The following is a 23,796-nucleotide window of genomic DNA, read 5'->3' on the forward strand; positions in this document are numbered from 1 at the left end:
GCGCTTGCAAGGCAGGCAGCAGAACCACTGGGCTAAATCCCCAGCCTACCTACCTATATGTTTACAAAGGTATAAATCTTATTCAAAATTTACATGTCTACATGACTTTTCACTGCAGCCTTAAAGAAAATATACAATGAGAGCACTCAAACATTTATAATAATAAATTAGAAATCAGGATTTGCTACCCACATAGAATTCAACAGAAAATTATGTTTTGATGTATAATGCTCCATTCTTTGCACTCTGATTTATCCCCAAATGACTATTTAAAAAAAAAAACAGCTGAAATAAATCTATCCTTTCAAATCTCAGCATTGGGACTACTTACGTAACCACTTTTTACAGATTATTGTCTTTCATTTTACTGGAGAAACTCAAATCACACCATAGGCCTCAAGCCAAGATATTCATCATTCATTAAAATAATGGCAAAATGCAATTCTTTGTCAATTCATTTGTGTTTTTATCCCACAAGTAATGGTGTTATCAAATGCCTACATTGTCAAAACATAGTAGAATTATCTAAATCATATAGTAATACTCTTCCTAAATCACGTCCTCAAAAGCTCATGGTCTCAAAGAAAGCCAGTCTTAACTAAATGCATTATACAAGTGTATTTAGATACATTGCCATTTAATTAATGGCCATTAGTAATTATCACTTAGAAGACACTTAATTTTTGAAATCTGTGGTTTGAAAATGTGTTCTCAAATACTACTCTCTACAATGTTTAAATTCTGTAACACTCCATTCAGAGTTCTTTTCACTGAATACTAGCTATGATGATTACAGTTATTTACATCAATAAGTCTTACCAACCACAACAGAATAAATATTTCAAGGAAATTAACCCACAAGTAAAATAATCCTATACGGCTTACTTCTATTCATAGTTAATAAACTATTTTAATTTTTCAAAATTTTGTTTTTTAATTTATATTCAAATCATAAAAGTTGAGGTTTGTATCAATAACTACATTTATAATAAAAACAGGTGAAACATTTCCAAATGAAGCTCCATAAAATCCTATCTTTATATTCTATATCAAAAACCATCAGCCTGAAAAAGCAATAAAAATATCTAGTAGACTCAATATTTATTTAAAAAGTACATACAATGTTTTTGTCTACCATGTTCAAAGTCCCAGGTTTGATTCTCAGCAACACAAAATTAATTAATTAATTCTTAGTTAATTAAAAAACATTCTGTTCAGTGAAGTTTTGTTTTGTTTTTATTTTTGGATTGAACTCAGGTCCTTGTGCTTTCAAGGCAGGCACCAGAACCACTGAGCTAAATCCCTAGCCCTTATTCAGTGAAGTTTTGTTATTGTTCAATTAGTCAGTAGTGCTTGTTGGAAGAAGAATTTACTGATATCTTTGCTAGCTTTTTTGTCTCAAAATATTTTAAGGAATTGAAGCTATCTGCATAAATGCAAAAGATATAAAGATAAAGAAATATATAAATAAATGTATATTTTATTCATAATCTTTAATAGAATATAAAGGTAAATATTATTTGGTTAGATTTATGACATATTAATAAGAATCCCAAAATAATGAATTTTCATCAATTCATTTTCAATCATGGATCATAAACTTTTCTAAGAAAGATTAAGAGTATTGGCTTCTATTTTTGTATCAAAAGCAAAAGTTTGATTCTTACTAAAATGTAACCTTTTTTGTGATAGAAAAGTCCTTCTAAAGAAAAATGACTTCTGTAGTGAATCAGTCCTTTAAAACAAACTACTCAGAATTTTTAACTGTTTAAGTTTTTCTTTCTATACAAAGTATTCTTTAAATTTTAACGTTTTTCAATAATCTAGCCCTCATCTCTTTTACAACATCTCTTTAAATATTAAATAAGAAAAAAGAAAAAATCTTCCCTTCTAGTATCAAAGAAAATTATCCCAGCTTGAAATTTTGTTAATGTCATTTTCTGATCATATCATCCAAACTATGAAGCCCAATTCTGATTATTAATAAGAAAGATAATTTCTAAAATACATACCTAACAAAGCCTGGAATAAGCTGCTGTTAAAGATATTCATCACCTTTTTAACAGCATTTTTCAACAATTGCTCTTCCGGTTTTCTTAATTTTTTGCAGTATTCTTCTAGTAATGATAAAGCATGGTCAGTATCTGAAAAACATAATTTTAAAAGTCTGTCATATTGGTATCAGAAAAGTAGTAAGCTAACATTAATTTATTCTCTAGCTATATTCATAAAGACACAAAATAATAAAATAATCATAAATTCCATAAAGTACCATATAAAATTGATAACAGTATCACAATCAGTAACTAATTTTATTTCCTGTAGTTCTGACTTCCAAAAGAATCTATAAATGTGAAGCAAAACAAAGAATACAGTACCAACCAAATGTTCACCTAGTAGGCATGATTCCCTTGTTTAAAAAAAAAAAAAATTGGTGACTTCCTGCAAAATAATGTCCAGATTCCTGAATATGATCTTTGACTTCTCCCTCACATGATCAAATTTCAAGCTACATTTTTCAGCCTTATTTTTCACTCTATCCCAATTATAGATAGTACCCAAGTCATAGTGTAGCACTTGTTTTTCTCGTCCATATCCTACACACACACACACACACACACACACACACACACACACACACACACACACACACCCCTTCTCTTTTTCTCACCTCTGTGCTTTTTCTGTGGTTCTGTTTTTCCAGTATGGGATATCCTCACTAACACCACTCTCTCTCCCCCTAGAATCAGTATGCTATATTGAAAAATATCTTTGCCAACTAGATCTGGATCTGAAACCTATTTATGTTACTAGTTACTTAAACTCTTTGAGCTTTAGTTTCCTCACTGATATTAGAATCAAATAAAAACGATGTATACACAATGCTTTGCACAATGTATAGCACATAAAAACAATTGATAAATCAACTGAAAACCTACATTCCCTTTTGACTCAACTCAAATGTTCTCTCTATAAACCATCCCTGATGATAAATTAATCACTATAATTAATCTTTCCTCTAAACCAGACTGTGCATACAAATACCACAGGCATCCTTAACATACACAATGTTGTACCAAGACTTTTTGACTAGATGTCTTCATCCCTCACAAAATGAAGTATCCTTGAAAAAAGGCACACTCTCTTTGCACATAGCAGGTGATAACTGTTTTGGAACTTTAGAAGCCTTCTCTTCTCTAACCTGCCATCTTTAAAAATAGAATATCAACTATTACAACGATAGTTCATATTTTCTTTCTCATGACTTTTCTGATTTTTCTTTCCCACAGTCCTTTTCAGATGATGATATTTCTTCCTATATCATGGAAACTCAGAAGACAATTTCTACAAGGTTCTAACATAGCATTTTCTGACTTACCTGCAATTGTACCCATATACTATTGTCTTCTTTTCTGTTACGATAGATCAAATATCTGTACTTCTTTCAAAGGCCAACTCCTCTTGGTGAATAGGTACCTATATCCTCTTGCCTACTCCAGGACATTGTCCACTCCCACCTAAAAAAATTGTTTTTCTTCTCCTTTCAGTTATTCAGCATAAAAATAAGCTAAAACACCAGTGACCTGGGGAGTGAACTCAGGACCTTACACTTACAAAGCAAGCAGCAGAACCACTGAACTAAATCCCTGGCTGTTTTGTTTTGTTTTGTTTTGGTATTAGGGATTGAACCCTAGTCCTTGCGCTTTCGAGTCAGACAGCCACACCACTGAGCTAAATACCCAGCCCACATCAGTGACTTTTAAAATGTTCTTTGATTCTCAAATTAACTATAGTCCCTCTTTCTCTGTTCCCCTTTGTAACAAAATTCCTTGTAATATTTACTGGCTCCTCTTTCTTTCCTGTCATACTCTTTTATCACTCTACCCAGAGTTTCCCACAATTTAATTAAAAGAACGCTTGTCAGTGTCACCTATCATTTCCATGTTTACAAATCCATTCAGCTGTGATAGTTACATGTCCAACCCAGCTTAGCAGACCAAGGGACTGTCTGCATCACCCATCCCAACCTCAGGCAGTAAAGCTAAAAGCAGGCCAGTGTTCACAGATGGGGCTACAGAGCTGCCCTTGGAACAGACCTGATCTCATTGTGATAGAATCACGTTTTTACTTTCAGTGTGCCTCTAATGCATCCCTAAAGGGATCAAAATGTTGAGATATAGAAATGTCAAAGATAACCAGTAAAACTTAACAACTAAACCTTCCCCAAAACATCACATAACAACTTCTCAAAGATGAAAGATAAAGAGAAGATTCTCAAGGAAGCAAAAAAAAAAGAAATAAAAAATGCACAGTGATATCCAACTTCTTCAAACAGGCAGACTTCTCAGCCTAAAGGGCTCAAAATATTCAAATATAGAAGTTTCCAGCAAAACTTAATATAACTAAATCTTCCCCAAGACATTGCATAACAAAATTCTCAAAGATGAAAGATAAAGAGAAGATTCTCAAGGAAGCAAGAAAAAAGAAATAAAAATGCATAGAGATGTCGCAGTTCTTCAGACAGCAGACTTCTCAGCACAATCTTCACAGGCAAGTAGAGAGTGGCCTGAGATTTTGTAAAGTAGAAAAGGGGAAAAATTGTTAACTGAGAATACTGTACCCAGCACAGCTATCTTTCAGAAATTAAGGTAGTATAAAGACACTTCCAAACAAAAGCCAACAGGATATATCTCCACCGGGAAGTTTTTCAAACTGATAGGATGAGATGTTAATGAATAAGAAAAAAACATAGGAAGCATAAAAGTCACTAGCAAGAATAGTAATTTTACAAACAAATTCAGAATGCTGTAATATTTTTAAGTGTGGTGTGTAAATCAATCGTATTTTTAGTTCAAAGAGTAAAAAAACTATTAATAAAAACTACAATAATGTATTATGACATCAGCAATATAGAAAGACTGAAAATGGGATATCACAAAGTCAAAATGTGAAAGGAAATGGAATGCAAATGAAGAGTTTTCATATTAATATATATCCTCTTGTTATTTTGCTTGTTAGTTTTTCTTATCTTTACAATCATGCTAACATGCTGTTTCAAAATAATTTGCTATAATCAAAAGATTTTATGGAAGTATAACTGTTGCCACAGAGAAAAAATATGTAACAGACACCAAAAATGATTAAGCAAAGAATCAGAATATAATAGTAAATCAATTCACTTAATCACAAAGAAATATTGTAAGAGGAGAAAGAAAGAAAATAATGTTAGAAAATGAGTTACATAAGGGCTGTAGTAAGTCCTTATCTATTAATAATTATCTTGAATGAAAATAACTAATTTATTCAATTAAAAGACACATAATGATTGAATTAAAATAAAAGACCCAACTATAAATTACAAGAAGCTCACTTCAAATCTAAGGAAACACACTTACTGAACGTGAAGAGATGGAATAGGTATTCCATATAAATGAAATCCAAAAGGAATCATCCAACACTTACATCAGGAAAAGCAGAATTCAGATTAAAAGCAGTAAAGAGAAGAAAAGTTAATATAAAATGATCAAGGGATCTATTAATCTAAGGAAAATAACAATTATAAATATATATCCACCCATTACTGGATTCTCAAATATACTAAGCAAATCTTAATAGATCTAAATGGAGAAAGAGACTTACCTTACTAGTAGGGTACTTTAATACCTCACTTTCAGTAATGGACAAGTCATCCAGACAGAAAATCAACAAAGAAACATCAGAGTTTAATTGAACCCTAGATCAAATTAACCCAACAAACCTCTACGGAACACTTTTTTCCAATAGCTGCAAATTACACATTTTTATCATCAGCACATGAAATATCTTCCAGGACAGATCATATGAGAGCCCACAAAATAAATTTCACAGATTTTTAAAACTTGGAATCATCATCAATAAAAAGAAAAGCTTTGGAAATTATAAAAGTATATGGAAATTAGACAACTTGCTTTTGAACAACCAATGTAATCAAGGGAGAGAATAGGAAGAAAAATTAAAATTTCTTAAATTCAAACAAAAACACAATGTACCAAAATGTGTGAGATACAGCAAAAGCAGTTCTAAGAGGGAAGTTTATAGCAATCCATGCCTGCATTAAAAAAAGTACAAAGATCCCAAATAAGCAACCCATCACTACATGTCAAGGAACTAGACAAGCAACAACAAACCAAATCCAAAATTACTAGAATGAACAAAATAATAAGGAACACAGCAAAAATAAATGAAATGATGTTTTAAAAATACAAAAGATCAATTAATCAAAGAGCTGTTCTTCAAAAATTTAAACAAAATATACAAACCCTTATATGAACTGAAGAAAAAGATAAAATTTTAATAAAAATCAGATATGAAAAGGGAGATATTTCAACTAATGCCACAGAAATACAAAATACCATTAGAGATTATTATGACATGACAACAAATTTGATGATCTGAAAAATATTAATAAATCCCTAAATACATATACCTTACCAAGATTGAATCATGAAAAGAAAACCTGAACAGACCAATAACAAGAAACAAGACTGAACAGTAACAAAAAGCCTCCTGGGCCAGGGATTTAGCTCAGTGGCACTGTGCCTGCCTTAAAAGCCCAAGGTCCTGAGTTTGATCCCCAGTACCAAAAAAAAGAAAAAAAAAAAGCCTCTCATCAAAGAAAGGCCCAGCATCACATGGCGTCACCATTAAAACTCGTCATTCAATTATTTAAAGAACTAATACTAATTCTACTTAAATTAGTCCACAAACTACAAGAGGAAAGAATTCTTTGAATTCTATGAAGCTAGCATTAGATAAGAATATAATAAAAAGAAAACTACTGGCCAATATCCTTAATGAATACAGACACAAAATTTTCTACAAAATACTAGCAAACTAAATCCAACAGCATATTAAAAAGATTATTTATCATATTCATCATGATCAACTAGGATTCATCCTAATGATACAAGGATGGTCCAATATATCCAAATCAATAAATGTGAATACCACATCAACAGAATGAACAAGTCCTACGATCATCTCAAAAGCTACAGAAAAGCCATGTGATAAAATTCAACATTCCTTAATGATAAAAATGCTGAACAAATACAGAAGGAACATGTCTCAATCTAATAAAAGCCATTGATAATAAGCCAATAGCTAACATTATAATAAAGAAAACCTAAAAGCTCTCTAAGATCTGAAACAAGAAAAGGATATCCACTTCAACCATTTTTATTCAATATCATTCTGGAAGTCCCAGCCAGAGCAATCAGGTAAGAAAAAAATAAATAAAGGGCATCCAAATTAGAAAATAAACCAAACTGTCACTGTTTGCAAATAATGTTTTATGTATAGAAAAATCCAAAACTCCACTAAAATTTAAAAAAATAAATAAATTTAGCAACATTGTGGGATATAAAATTAACATACAAAAATCAGTATACTACTAAAGAATCAACAACTGGGATCTCATCTTACTAAAAAACTTCTGTACTTCAAAAGAAACCATTAGCAGAACTAAGAGACAATCTACAATGTGGGAAAAAATTTTTACCAGCTGTACCTCAGACAAAGGACTATTATCAAGGATATATAAAGAACTCAAAACAATCAGTCCCCCCAAATATAAAGACCCGATTCAAAAATGGGCATCCGAAATGAACAGACATTTCTCAGACAAAGAAGTAAAAGCAGCAAGAAAATATATGAAAAAATGTTCCACATCACTGGTCATTCGAGAGATGCAGATGAAAACAACACTGAGATTCCACCTCACCCCACAAAGAATGGCTGCTATCAAGAAATCACACAATAACAAATGTTGGCGGGGTTGTGGGGAGAAAGGAACCCTCCTCCATTGTTGGTGGGAGTGCAGACTAGTGCAACCACTATGGAAATCAATATGGAGATACCTCAAAGAGCTTGGACTGGAGGTTCCATTTGACCCAGCCATCCCTCTGTTGGGTATCTTTCCAAGAGAACTAAAAGAATCATATCACAGAGAAGTATGTGCACCCATGTTTATAGCGGCACAGTTTGTAATAGCTAAATCTTGGAAACAACCTATTTGCCCATCCGTTGGAAACTGGATAAAGAAGTTGTGGTTTTTCTATAAAATGGAATATTACTCAGCCATAAAGAGCGAGAGAATAGATTCATTCATAGGAAAATGGATACATATTGAAGATATACTCCTAAGTGAAATAAATAAGTCCCACATGTGTAAATACCAAATAGTTTCCCTGGTGTGAATATTCTGCAACAATGCATAAGATTCTAATAAGATTACTGACATTTAGAAATGGGAGGAAAGGAGCTAAAGGTGTAGGGAAGGTGTGATACGTAGGGGAAGAACAAAAAGGGAAAAGAAAAAAATGTGAGAGAATGAAAAGATGAAAATAAAGTGTTTGTAGATGGGGAGGGGAGGAGGGGGTGAAGGGAGGGCAGAGGTAAGGGGAAAAAATGAGAATCAAGACTTGCCATGTAAAGGTACATGATCCCAACAATGAATGTAACTGTACTGTATCCCTAAAATGTACCAATAAACTCAATAAAATTAAAAAAAAAATCAGTATACTACTATATGTCAATAGTGAATTATCTGAAATAGAAATCAAGAAATATCATTTACAATAGCTACAGAAATTAAGAATAAATCTGACACATGAAAGATCTGTTTAATGAAAATTATAAGACATTGAAGAAAAAAATTGAAGAAGACACAAGAAAGATATACTGTGTTCATAAACTGGAAAAATCAGTATTAAAATGCCCCATGCTATTCAAAGTGGTTTACAGTTTCAATACAATCTCTATCAAAAGCAATGACATCCTTCACAGAAGTTTTTTTTAAGTTCTTGAATGTACATGGAACCAAGAGACTAACTAAATAGCCAAAGCCATCCTGAGAAAAAAAACAAAGCAGGAAGCATCATGCTATCTGACATATTACAACTATAATAGACAAAAACCACGACAGTGGCAAAAAAACAGACATAAAGACCAATGGAACAATATAGCCTAGAAGCAAATCCATACGTCTACAGCAAACTGATTTTGACAAAGTTGCTAAGAGCACACACTGGAAAAAGGACAATCATTTCATTAAATATCCTGGGAAAACTGGATGCCCACATAGAGAAGAATGAAATTAGATCCCTAGCTCTTACCAGTTACAAAATGCAGCTCAAAACTGATGAAACATTTAAATAGAAGACATGATGGAAGATGGGGGGAAATACAACTTTGGAATGGCCAAAAATATTTTGGAAAAGACTCCAAAAGCACAGAAAACATGAACAAAAATACAAAATATGATTACTTCAAACTAAAAAGCTGCACAAAAAAGGAAGAAATCAAGATTGGAGGCAAACAAAATGAAAGAAAAAATGTGCAAACAATAATGTCTGACAAAGTGTTGATAGCCAAAATACATAAGAAACACTAAAAATAAAAATAGTCCTATTTCAAAACTGGCAATAGATCTAAATAAACATTCCTCAAAAGGAGACATACAAATGGTCAACATATGTTCAACACTATTAATCATCAAGATATTGTTAATGAAAACTAAAATATCACTTCACCACAGTAAGAATGCCTATTACAAAAAAGACTAAAATTAACAAGTTGCTGGTGAATATAAGGAAAAAGGGACTCCCTGAAAACTGTTGATAGGAATATAAACTAGTTTAGCCACTTTGGAAAATACTTTGGACATTATTAAAACTAAATTTAAATGGAATGACAATATTATCCGTCAATCCTACTACTGAGAATATAATCAGAGAAAATTAAATCCATATATCAAAGAGATATTACACATTCATATTCATTGCGATACTATTTCCAAATACCAAGAACCAACTGCCAATTACCATTCATTAGCTGATGAAAGAAAATGTGGTACACACACACAGTGGAATATTACTCAACTGTTAAAAGTAATGCAATCCTATCATTTGTGCCATCGTGGATGGAACTGGAATTACTATGCCAATAAGCTAGTGACAAAAATACACATACCACATGATCTCACTCATATGTGGAATCTACAAAGCATGATCTCATAGAAGTTGAGAACAGAATGGTAGTTTCCAGAGGTTAGAGAAAGTAGGGTGGGGAAATGTTGGCTAATGGCTAAAGAGTTATAGTTAGATAGGAGCAGGAAGTTGTGGTGTGTTATGGTAGAGTGACTATAGAGAACAACAATGTACTCTATATTTCAAACAGCTAGTAGAAAGGATTTTAGAAGTTTTCATAATAAAGAAATGCATTTAAGGGAGTAAATACAGTGGCACCTCGGTTCACAAACTTAAGTCATCCCATGATTCTGGAGAATATGGCCTTGCTACTGTTCATGGGGGTAAGATGGTCAAGGCCAAGTTCATCACCTGATGTGCAGTTTGCAAATGAGAGCTAATTTTGGCCCAATGCTTCTGTTTGCAAATCAAATTGTTCACAAACAGAAGAGTTCATGAACCCAGGTATTACTGTTTTCCTAATTTGATTTAAATACTGTGCAATGTTTATATTATTGAAACATAACATGGTATCCATTTAACTTGTACAATTTTATGTTTTTATGTGTAAACAGGGAACTCCTAAACAGGGAACTCCTCAAATTTAAAATAAGATATATTAATAAAGGATGGGGTATGACATATGTTAATACATTTGTATAAAATTTTAATTTTTAAAAATGCCTTCACATTTCATCTATATATTTTTAATCATTCTGGATGAGGAAGAAATATTTTAATCCCCATTTTGTCAATAATTAAACAATCAGCAGTTTCTCTGAAATAATAGTGACTTACTGATCTCATATTATAACCTACTGCTATTACTTACTAGTGTAATAATTCCATAATTATACCATTCCTCTCTCCATACTTATATATAGTTGGTACTTTAATTATATTAATTATCTTTAATACCTAAAGCTTTAGTCTTTTTAATTCTTCATTTGTTACACAGATAATTTAATATCTTGAAAACTACTAAGTACCAGTACTTTTTCTTCTCTAAGTACTTTTTCTTCTCTCTTCTCTTGATCTTCCTCCCTTTCCTTGGCTTTCTTTTTCCCCTTCCCCAATTATAACTTTCAGATCTTTTTTTATTTTGGTAGCATTTTGGGTAGTGTTTGAGTCTTTTATTCTTATAAAGAGAAATTCCTTTATATTGTACTAGTAACTATCCCATAGTCACATGTAAAATATAAACTGCTCACTGAACAAAGACCTGTCATGTAGAGGTACAAGATTCCAATAATGAATGTAACTGTACTGTATACCTAAAATGTACCAATAAACTCAATTTAAAAAAAATAAAAAATAAACTGCTCACTGAGGGGACTTTCATTCATTCATTTAAATTTTACTGAATAAAAATCCAGGGAAAATGTTGTATGGATTCAAAACAGACATCCTCTATATCAGCAATGTTTACTATGCCCCTCCTCTTTGTATAGGAAAAAATCTGACACCAAAAAATTGCTACAATATAAGAAAAAAACAAATTATCATATATGATCAAGTCTCTCTTTTAATTTTAGCTCTTTTACACTTTTCTTGATTATTGAAAATAATTATCACCTCGTATCAATTCCATTATGCCTTTCAACACCCTCTACTTAAATTTGTATTTCTGATTTATGAAAGTTTAATCTAAAGCAAGACTTCTATATAAAGATGATAAATAAAACAAAAGAGGCAAGATGACAACGACCCTGTTATACAAGTCAAAAACCCCTAGCAAGATCTTTGTAAGGTCAGTGAAATAGTTAAGAGAATTAGCCAAACAAGTTAGGACTAATAGTTTATATTCAAATAACCCGATGTAAATGAAGAATTTTTCACCTGAATTTTGATAGAATTGCCTCAATTCTTCTACTTTCTTCATTAAAGCAAATCTACTTTTGTATGACTCCTGATCTATTTAAAGAAAGAAACTAAATTTGGACTATCCAAGGACAGGCATGGGAAAAAAAATAGAAAGGTACCATTTCTTTAAATGATAAACTTCCTCATGATATGTGTGATCAAAGTATAGAGAGACCGTTAGATAACTGGCATTGTAGGTAATCATATATCTATTAATTAAGGCTCAACATATTGTATTTGGTTTAAAATAGCATTGAGAACATTGTAAATATTTTGGGATGGGTAATTTAAATTTGAAACAGTCAACAGTGATAATGCCAACAAATGAAGTTTTAGAATGAACAAAAGATTAACACATAAAATCATTCCCATGGCTAAAAACAGGAAGACTACACCATAGTATCTATCACTAGGAAAACTAAGATCAAATTATAATAGAAGCTTTTAGAATAATGAAATTCCTTTACAGAAATTTATTCAGTTTCTTTACAGTTTCTGTGCATTATATAATCTGATATTCAATACTGAGAAACTATGTCTATTATACATGAAAATGAAATGCATAGATCCAAAATCACAGACCTACTAAAAAAGATTTGGGGGATGGGGATTTGGCTCAGTGGTTCTGCCACCTGCCTTGCAAGTGCAAGGGCCCGAAAAATCCCCAGCACCAAAAAAAAAAAAAAAAAAAAAAAAAGATTTGGAGGTTAATCCTAATGCTTTTGTTTCCAAGTATGGTACGCTCTCCTCAATACCACTCTTAATCCTCCAAAACTAGAGTAGAATATTTCTATAGAAAATAACAAACACTTGACTGAACTCTACAGTGATGAATAACTAATTTTCATGTATTTATTAAAATAAAAATTGTATTCATAAATAAAAATAGCCCTACTATTGTAAGTCTGATACAGGAAAGTTCTTTCATTCATTAATCTAGTATTTATTGAGTATCTTACTATGCTTCAGACACTTGGAACACAATACTGAAGAAGATAGGCAGTAGTCTAACATCCCAGAGATTTTAGTTTGAAAGTAAACATAATTAAATAGAATAGTTCAACAAAATAAAACTAGAGTGTAATAATGCTATGATGAAGTACAGAGGCTATTGTTACAGAGAGTAAGCTGGTGGCATACATATCATGTCAAAGAATTTGGCCTTTTACCTAAGGACAAATGACAAATCATACAAGTTTGTTTGTTTGTTTGGGGTTTTTTTTTTCTCCCTGCACTGAGGATTGAACCCAGGGCCTTCACACTGAGCTACATCAAAGGCACTCCATTTTTTGAGACAAAGTCTCACTAATTTGCCCAGATGGGACTTGAATTTGTAATCTTCTTCAGTGCTAGGATTATGGGCATGTGACACTGCACCAGATGCCATGGAAAAATTTTAAATGAAAGGGACCATGACCATTTTTTTAGTTTTGGAAATGTTATTTTAATTACATGTTAATGACAGTGTGATATATAGAGAAAAACAAGAAATAAGTTTTCAGCCGGGCGTGGTGGCGCACTCCCGTAATCCCAGCACTTGGGAGGCTGAGGCAGGAGGATCGCTGTTGAGTTCAAGACCAGCCTGGGCTACACAGTGAGTTCTAGGTCAGTCTCAACTACATAGTGAGACCCTGTCTCAAATAACAAAAAAAAAAAGAAAGAAAAAAGAAAAAGAAAGAAAGAAAGTTTTCTTTCAGGCCATTTTTAACAAATAAATGCAAAACTGTATAGTCATAACTTTTATCAGTACTCATTAGACATGACTAGAAAATAAAAATGTTATAAGAAGTATATACACAAGTGCTTCTTATTGCTGATGTTACTTTTTTGTTATATTGCAAGTCAGGGACATTCATATGAAAATAAATAATGAATACCAATAGAAAAATTACTTTTGTGCCAGGTCCTTAAAAGGAAGATTTTAATATTAAAATTTACAGTTCAAGATGATACAACAAAGGAATCATTTTATTACTTATAATGTTAGCTAACATTTGTTAAGCAAATTATTCTGCACAGATCGTCTCATTTAACCTGCCCTAGAATAATAAAAAATACTGTTAAATATATTTTAAAATTGAGGAAAATTTAGATCAAGAGAAATGAAATAACTTGTATATGTTAGTCACTTTTCCATTACTGTGAGAAAACACCTGAGAAAATCAACTTAAAGGAAGGTTCAGTCCACGTTTACTTGGTTCTATTACTTTGAGCCTGTGGGGGCATTACATCATTGTGAAAGCATTTGCTAAGAGAAATCTCTTCATCTCATGGCAGCCAGGAAGCGGAAGAGAAAGGAAGGGACCAGGGTTCCAGTGTTCTTTTCCAGGGCATGTCCACAATGACACTCTTCTAGGCTCCTCTAATGATTTCACTGCTTCTCAACACTGCCAAACACAACCAAGCCTCTAGCATACGGACTTTTGGGGACCTTTAAGATCCAAACCATGTTTATAAAGGGGGAGGGAAGGAGGGGTGAAGGGAGGGCAGGGACAAGGGGAAAAAATGAGAACCAAGATCTGTCATGTAAAGTTACAAGATCCCAATAATGAATGTAACTGTACTGTGTATCTAAAATGTACCAATAGACTCAATGAGAAAAAAAAAAAGAGCCAAACCATAACATTGCCCAAGGCTACACAATCAGTATATGATGGAATGAGGACTCAAAGTCTAGTCCAGTGATGAAAAAACCTTTTAGAGATCAAGTATCCAAACTGTTAACTACAACCCACTTATTTATCACAAAGTGCCAATACTGCACTTAAACCTGAATACTGAGGTTTTAGTTTAGAAAAAACAACTCATACATTTGTCTCTCACACTGATGGAGAAGGCTCTGCAGTCCCACTGCGGTATGCACACCACAGGTTCACAACCACTGCTCCAGTCCTTCTGGTACCAAAGCCCATACTTGTAAGTAGTATTCCATATTGCAACATGGCTTCCTGAGGAAGAATCATGGGTTTCTTCTGTAATTGTACTTAATAATTATAGTTTACTACCACCCCCTGAATTTAATTTTTTTAATTGAGTTTATTGGTACATTTTAGGTATACAGTACGGTTATATATATATATATATATATGGAAAAGGAAACACATATAATGAAAACAAAAGGGATATTAAACTCATTTTTTAAAAAAAGAAAGTGAAATTTAGAAGAGCCACGTGATTCAGGTTACCAGGTGACATCAACATAAGGCATGTATATTCTATTTTACAGGTGGGACATGAGCACTTTGAGAAAGTTTTTTCTCTTTCTACATTTCACCATTTCCTTTCCATTCATTCAGCAGATAACAGCCTCAGTACTTATTACCTCTGGAGAGATATATGTCAGGACAAAAAAAAAGGAAGGAGTTTTTAAAAGTTTTATTTTCCAAAAGCCTAAACCCTCACAATAAGAGCTTGTTGCAGAGATGAAAGATATTCTCAGATGCAGGAAGAGACAGTGACTTCTCCTAGCCCCTGCCTTGTCTAGAAAGAGTTTTTCACAGCTTAAAAGAAAAAAGAATAGAAAGAAGTCTTTGAATCCCAAGGCAGCAAGAATCTAGGATCAGCTTACAGTGAGCCCTGCATAGACAGCAACAAGACCCTCTGAGGAATGGCATCATAATACATCCAGGTAAACAGAAACACAGAAATCAGAAATACTACAGAGGAAGAGAAGTCCATAATATGAAAGCAGTGAATCTCTGCAGAACAGAAAGTTGTTGAGTGAGGCACAACAACCCCTCCCTAAGAGGTATGCTGTGGTATACATGACTGGAGTAGTTCCCATTCCAGATGAAATCCTACCTTAACCTTAGTGAAGTAAGAAAAACCTCAAATAGGATTAGAATCTTTTTTCTTTTTCAGTTTTTATATTTGATTAGTACATGCTAGTAGTACACAATGATTACATTCCTTGTTGGTACATGTATGTAATACATCTCAATTCTTTTTCATCCCCTTCCACTACTTTCCCTCCGCCTTCCCTCCACCTCTTGATGGATTAGAATTATTTTATGCATTACTCAGTAGCTAAGACTAAAACTTAAATTTGGAATATGGGAAATAAATGTATATTCCTTATATACTTAAACTTATATGATTTCTGATCTTGTCCCTTCTTCTAGCAGGCAGGTCTTCTAACTACTGCTCTAGGTTTTATCTCACTGTAACATCACTATTATTGATAATGAGGATGATAAAGATTATACAGGATGTGATGGTATAATTCAAAGGCAAAGAAAATAATAACTTGAAACAGCATCTTACCATTCCCACATTGACAGGTAAAGTTCTATCCAGCTTTTGTATCTCATATTAAACATCCCTAGATGAGCTTGAGTTCTCATTTGTCTCCATGACAAAGTATGTTAGCACCATCAAACAACATTATAATTTCTTCCACAACTTCCTTATTAACAAATTGTATAAATCCTAAAGACAGAGACTGAATATCATTTGTCACTGGAAATCACATACCTCGCACAATACCTGACACATGGCAAGCACATACAAAAATTCTTGTTGGATGGACAAATGTTGAATAAATAAATAGAAGTAAAGCTAATGTCCTAAACACCTATGTGACGCTGCCATTTAAAATAATTATAGCTTATTTATCACCTATGAAAGATTTTAAATAGATTAGAATCTAATAGGTTCCTTCCGAGTCTTACCATACTTTGAATGATAAAGATATCACTGTGCTTCAAAAGTACAGCCCCTCCCCTAATATAAGCCTTAGAATCTTATAGAGTTAAGGCCTCAATGGCTAGCATGATTGTGTCATCAGAAGAAACAGGATACAAAATCTTACTCATCATCTTTGCAAGTTTAAATTTAATAATTCATTTTTACAGGACTATCTACCTTATAATATATCATTCCTCTGATCTTAAAGCCTAAAATAAATGGGGTCAGGAGAACTGTTTCATAATGGAGGTGATTTGGCCATAATTCTTGAAATAGCTTTGAGAAATTTACTAAAAATTGAATCCATGCAGAAAGCTTTGACTGGACAGAAGAGACTGGGTAAAACTCATGACCTTTTCCTGATAAAGCAACCTATATTGAGGCTACAAGCCTCATGTCTTAACTGCCACAAATTCCTGAGCAGAAATTGTAGTAAAGGAACAGATCCTCTTTCCCCAATTAAAAAAGAAAGAAGAAAAGTTGTTGTGCATCTCACCCTTATACTAAAAAATATTTTATAATCACTGATATGGTAACAGTAAATATTAAAAAATTAGAAAATACAAAAATACATAATTAAGAACAGTATTTTTATAGTTTAGTACATAAAATGTTATATAATATGGGGGGAGTTATTTATCAAGAAGCATGAATGAATTGAATGCCCTAATTCAATATTTTTAAAATGTAATGTTTTGCATATATCTCACTCAATAGACTTTTCTAAGAACATAAGCAACAACAGGCCTAAAGAAAATTCAAATATTCTTTTTTTTTCAAATATTCTATTATGCATGGAACACTTAAGTAGTTTCCTCTAAACCTGGAACTTCACACATCTTATTGTATCAAGTCCTTAATATGTCATTTGAATACTTTTCCAATACATAAATAAAACCAATTAACAAATTGTTTTACCTCCATTCCTATTGTTTGCTTCATACCATATACCTAATCAGTAGTTGAACACAAAAATATTATCTTACTCCCCTATCCAGAAACCTCTCTCCTTATACCTCCTAAATTGATATTTTCCAATGTCAAGAATCTATGGTTTCATGATTTCTAATAGCCCTCTCAACCAATGTCAAGATGACTTTCAGAGAATTTTAAATCTTAAGAAGATCTTCAGTAAATGATTTATTTTACTTTGCGTTACAGAAATTGAAAACCTCTGATAACTATTTTTTCTAATCACTTCTGGGAAGATCCAAGGCTTACCTTTTTTGAGTTTTATTACCTGTAAGGAAAAAAAAATCATTTCCCTTTCTACATATACCATTGATATTACAAATATAAAAGTTCAAATACAATTTTGAAAAAATTTATGCAAAAGGGATATAGGACCCATTCAGGAACAGTCAATAAATTCAGATGCAAATTTTTCCCATAATTTACTGTGGAAAAAAACTTTACCTGTAAGAAAAGCTAGAGATGGAAAGAGTATATACAGATGAGAGACAAATGTAAATTAGTGAGATACTACAAAAAAGAAGTTAACCAAAAAGCTCTGTAAACAAAAATTGAAATTAGAAAACTTCAGAGAAAGGAATAAGCAAAATAGTACTAAGATCCCCTCCAAGAGAGGAAAAAAATAAAAACAGAAATGGACGCTTTTAGAATGTCCATTCTAAATGGACAAACAAAAGTAAAAATATAAAAAACTGTGAGCCCCCCCTCAAAATCTCAATTTCAAGGGTGGCCATAGATATATGACAGTATCATGTTTTAGAATTCTAAAGATAAATTTTTCAGCTCCTTTTCAAAGACACAACATTAAAACATATGACTGAAAATGATAGTATTTTACTTGCAGTACGTAGTAAAAATCTGTTTATACATGCTACATTTTATCACCAAACACAGTTGGAAAAATTTCAAAGGAAATAAAGTGTCATAAAATAACATCAGGTAGATAGAAAATATCAGTTTAAAAGACTCTTAGAAATTAATTATTTGGAAACCTTTTTAAAAACAGAAATGAACATTTATCTCAACTATTAAAGCAACAACTTTTTCACATATTTAATGACAAATTTGAAATATTTAAAAATGAAATTACATTGTATTAAAAACTATTGAAGCACATTCTATCCTTAAAACAGCAACTATCTGCTGAAAATATAGGGAAGGACACAGGTATTAATAACTTTTTTGTAGTTGTATTAACTTGATATGAAATTATGTCAGTTTAATTCAAGATGACTTATTGAAATAGCCTTTTACAATACATAAATCTTCTATCATATTCGAGAATGTTAATACAACTTATATTAGATTGGCTTGAAATTTTCACAAAATTAAATGTCTTATTTTCCTAACGGCATTGGGAGCAAATCAAGTCACTTTGCAAATGGGAAGAGGACCAAAGATGGAAAAAGGGGAGAAGAAGGGAAGGGAAAATAAAAAGAATTAAGATGTGCTTATGCATATGTACCAAACTCTGCATGATAAATGTAAACATTATTATACTACAAACATGTACTAATAAAAAAATGAATGAAATAACAGTACTTTGGGGAGAAATTGTTACTGTAAATAACAGAATGCTGAAGGGATGGGCGAACTTTGGAGGGGAAAAAAATCTATAACAGGAAAATGGAAGAGTCTTTTGTTGATAACTTGAAGAAATGTGAAGCGGGTAGAGGGAATAGAAAGTAGTGTCCCAATACCGAATAGTTTCTCTGGTGTAAATAATCTGCAATAATACAGAAGATCCTAATAAGATTACTGACATTGAGAAATGGGAAGAAAGGAGCTAAAGGTGTAGGGAAGGTGGAATGGGTAGGGGAAGGGTAATAAGGGAAAAGAAAAAAATGTGAGATAATGCAAAGATGGAAATAAAGTGTTTGTAGATGGGGAGGGGAGGAGGGGGTGAAGGGAGGGCAGGGACAAGGGGAAAAAATGAGAACCAAGACTTGTCATGTAGAGGTACAAGATCCCAACAATGAATGTAACTGTACTGTATCCCTAAAATGTACCAATAAACTCAATTAAAACTGGAAAAAAAAAAAAAGAAAGAAAGAAAAAAAGTAGTGTCCCAAAGCAAAAGACCAAGTTTAAAGTATAGCGGCTTCTGCTGATCGAAGAGCAGTCAAGAATAGAACCTAGAGATTGGTTTGGTGAGATTCCATACTCATTCCCACTTTCCAACATAGTTGCATGTTATCAGTCACATTAGTCTGGCTCTTCCATGACATAAATCTATGTTAAACTCTAAACCATTTGTTTTTCTTATAAATAGATATAGAAAGTAAATATAGTAAACTTAGTCAATTAAAATATAATGCATATGTAATAATTTATTTGGCTAATTATATATAATCTACAAAATATATATCTCAATACAATTTTGAAAATTAAAAATAAGATAAATTATTTCGGGCCAGGGATTTGGCTCAGCAGTTCCGGCGCCTGCCTCCCAAGTACAAGGACCCGAGTTCGATCCCCGGTACCAAAAACAAACAAACAAAAAAAGATAAATTATTTCTCTAGATCAGTTCATAAGGTGAAGTACATAAGGAATAAATTTCAGTACAATGTAGTACAAATATACATCTGTTATGCAAAGTAGAATTTGTCAATTCTTTTGAAATTTTTTTTAGGGGGACTGATTTTTTAAAAAGTGTCTCACTCTGTAGCTCAGGCTGGCTTTGAACTTACAACAGTCCTCCTGCTTCTGCCTCCCAAGTGTTGGAGATTACAGGCTTGTATCACTATGCCCAGATTCTTTTGAAATTTTGATGCATTATATCATCCATTGTTGAAGAAGTGAGAAGAGAAAAAAGAAAAGAGAAGAAAAAGCAAAGAAGGGATTCTCTATAATACTTTTTCATAGTGTATAATTTTCAATAATGTATCATAAATTTCTGTAACAATTCCTGTAAAGGTGAAAACTTTTTTAAAAAACTCAGTCTATTGGTTTTTGAAACCTTAAGCTCACCCTTAGTTGTTAACACTTAATTATCAATTGTGCTTCCTCTTCATCCTTCCCACATACCTTTTTGTCCCTTTCTCTTTTTCTCCTCTTCCTTCTCTTTTCCTTTTCCTACTCACTCCCACTGTCTCTCTCTCTCTCTCTCTCTCTCTCTCTCACACACACACACACACCACACATGCATAAAGTATTTAATGTAATTTAATTACTAGTCCAAGATAATAAAGTAATCCCAAAAGACTGTCTAGATAAATGGTATAAATAGTAAAAAAACACACTGAGTTAAAGAAATCAAAGAATCGAATTTTTTATTCACTACATCCCCCAAGCCATTATTGTTCTGATAAATAATTTGTGTCAGATCTGGATAGGTAGAGGTTCTTTAAAATCTCAGCAAGTATACTTCTTCAGTTGTATTATAAGGAGCAGGGAAGAAAGAAAACAATCCAAGTCTGCAAGTCCAGTGAGCAAAAAGCACAATTCTTAGTGTTTAAAATGTTTTATATACCATTGTCCCTTTCTATACATACCAGCTTGGAGAAAAGCATCTCAGTGATTAAAATTTTTCTCAATGTATCTTCCAAATCCACAGGTAAATGATCAAACACCACACAGAGACAGAATGCACTTTGACATACAGTTTAGGCTCTGGTTTTAGATTATAGCAACTCGTATCACTGAACATCTTGGGTCTATGTTAGCCAAGTATAATAGAATTCAAGGGTATCAGTATAACTTTGGTTCAAAACTATGCAGAAATTCTTTATAATCTCATCTTTCATATCAGTTTTTAAAAATCTGGGTTTGCCAGACTCCTTTTGAAATAAAGTTAACCTGGGGTAGAAGTAAGCTAAAGTAAATCCCTAGAGTTTGGCCTATAATAAACTATGTTTCAGAAACCAACTGAATCTTGATCAGTTTTGAGTAATAAAAGTTGTTGAAGGAGAGAAAAAACAGGTGTGTGCATCATTTAGAAAATTTCCAATCGTGTTACTGAATAATGCATGTACACTATCTGAAACAGCACATTATCAAAGTTGCACTTTATCACAAAAGTGAAGATTTACATTAGACTAAATCCAAATATGAAATCTATTTTAATCAAATCACAAATGGTAAAGCTGTAACTTTTCCGATGTCAACAAAATTACTCTTTTACAACTGTGTAGCTAGCTCAATTAATATTAATCCTTGAGGAAGCGCTGCATTGTACAAATTTCTTTTTAAAAGACTGTTTAAAAGTAAGTTTTAATAAGCTAAGAAAACAAGATAAGGATGATACCAAATCTACACTACTCATTACAAATTGTGATACAGACAGCCTGATTTATGAAATGTCTACAAATACTATAGTCTTACTTCATCATACTATGGCAAAATATTACTGAGTGATGTAACACTGAAAAGATATTATTGTAATAAATATTTCCCCAAATCCAGGCAAAATTTTACTCTCCAATGGAATACAACTAAAATTACAAATAACAGAACCAAGAAAAGAAGTAATCATATATTAGGAGATGGCCCACCTTTCTTCCTGACTGGCATTCTTGAAGGGTCTTTCTTCTGCCACAGGACTCAAGGTATCTTCTCAAATCTCTGCTGGATGTAGCTGGATTGAGGCCACGAGCCAGGTAACTGACGAAAACCACTTCACCGCTCAGTTTTAAAATCCAGCCTCAGTCTTCTATTTCAGGTAAAGAAAATAAAAGATGTATGTTTTCTCCAACTAAACTTTGTATTGCTCACAGATTAGAGAAAAATAACTTCTGAGTTTTTTTCAAGTTTTTCAATTTTTATAAAATACGTATTATTTTTTTAAAAACTGAGAAATTTATTCTAAGCATAAAAAAGTTATTAAAACTCTTCAGGCAGCAACATTTTTGGAAGCCCAATGTCTAACTCAATTAAGGCACAAACCAAATTTAGACAGCTGTCTCACTACTTTATACATGATCAAATTCAATGACAAATTGATTGATGATAAAAATCCTCAATTCTTAGAGAAAAAAATTAACTCCTCCCTTCAAAAAATACTTTTAAGTCTCTTTGACTCTGGTCTTTAAAAAGATGCGGTAGTTTGAACAGTTTTGTGGGGTAGAACTCAGACTTAAAGGCCCCTTTCTATTTAATGAACCAGAAGTTCCAGATCTCACCCCCTCAGTAAGACAGGATCCAGCTTGCTGTCACTTTCATTTTATTTTTCTTCTGTGCTCTCCAAGCCCAGAAGGCTTGATCTTTAATGCCCCTCTGATTCTGATCCTCCCATGTATTAACCAAGAGGATTGAAAAGAAGGAAAGCAATCCCTTGGCATGGAGACCTTTAAGTGACAATGCAACTCAATGGGCACTTGATGCAAGATGAGTTGGCGAAGCAGATTTCTTCACACTGGAGTTATTCACATCATGCAATCTCTTCGCATCTAGCAGCTCCCTATCCGGCAAGGAAAAACACTGAGACTGTTCGAGAGGAGAAACCAAATCTTTTCCCAAAGCTGTTTGCAGAGATGCTGTAGTAGTATCAGGCATGCATAAGCTATGAAAACGGTCCGCGATGTCCTAAGAGTGCAGCTGTTTGGCGTCCACATCCACCCTTTCTCTCAATCTCTCTTCAAACTACCCACCTTCCTTTTGCAGAAAAGACATCTCTCTGCCACCGCTGGCCACCCCTGCCCACACCCCGATTTTATATAGAAGAGCACTAAAATGTCCTGCACCCTCCACGCGATGAAGTGTTTCCTCAGGCAGGAGAAACAGCAGCACTAGAAATTATATAACTCGAATTTGGCTTCTGTAAGACATGGAGACTGGAGGGTCGGGGGTGGCCGGTCTGGGAGATACTGCTGGGCACTGAACGCGCACAAAAGCGCGCCAGGCCTCCTCGCACACCCTCCGCCTGGAAACGCTGGCAGACAAGGGGGTTCTTCCTGGGGTGGGGGATTCCTCTCCCGGTGCCTGTCCAAGGAGGGCAAAAGGACGGAATATGAGGGGACTAAAGACTGGGGAGAGGAGGCGAGGCTAGGGGTGCTCAGGGAGCGCTTGCGCTGGCGGTTGGAGGCTCTGAGGACACGCCTGAGAAACCACAGCCTTAAACACGTAGGCCAGGTAGGACGGGCAAGCTCCTCAAGGTGTGGAAGGAGCAGACGGTCGGAGCCGCGCTACCCGGGCTGCCCGGAGGAGAGGAAAGCGTGCAGCGGCGCTCCGAAGCTCCAATTACCCCGCTCCCCTCAGAACGGACCTGCGAGCGAGCGTGACTAACAGAAGGGGGAGGAGACCCAGCTGTAGGGGCGGGCCCAGGGGCTCCCG

At 33.5% G+C, this 23,796-nt stretch overlaps 1 protein-coding gene across 1 annotated transcript in view; it reads right to left on the reverse strand.

Annotated features, from left to right (window-relative positions):
• Nucleotides 1–22,177, reverse strand: part of Dlg2 (discs large MAGUK scaffold protein 2) — a 1,815,033-nt gene extending 1,792,856 nt beyond the window's left edge. Inside the window, exons 1-2 of the mRNA XM_033763940.1 lie at nucleotides 22,020–22,177; nucleotides 2,013–2,144 (exon numbers count right to left, since the gene is read on the reverse strand). Of these exons, the coding sequence (XP_033619831.1) occupies nucleotides 2,013–2,144; nucleotides 22,020–22,038 (151 nt within the window). The 5' untranslated portion in view covers nucleotides 22,039–22,177. The remainder of the gene's footprint in view (nucleotides 1–2,012; nucleotides 2,145–22,019) is intronic.
• Nucleotides 22,178–23,796: the final 1,619 nt, after the last annotated feature.

The sequence above is a fragment of the Fukomys damarensis genome, unplaced genomic scaffold (assembly GCF_012274545.1).
Source record: "Fukomys damarensis isolate Sample0158 unplaced genomic scaffold, DMR_v1.0_HiC HiC_scaffold_16, whole genome shotgun sequence".
Classification (NCBI taxonomy): Eukaryota; Metazoa; Chordata; class Mammalia; order Rodentia; family Bathyergidae; genus Fukomys; species Fukomys damarensis.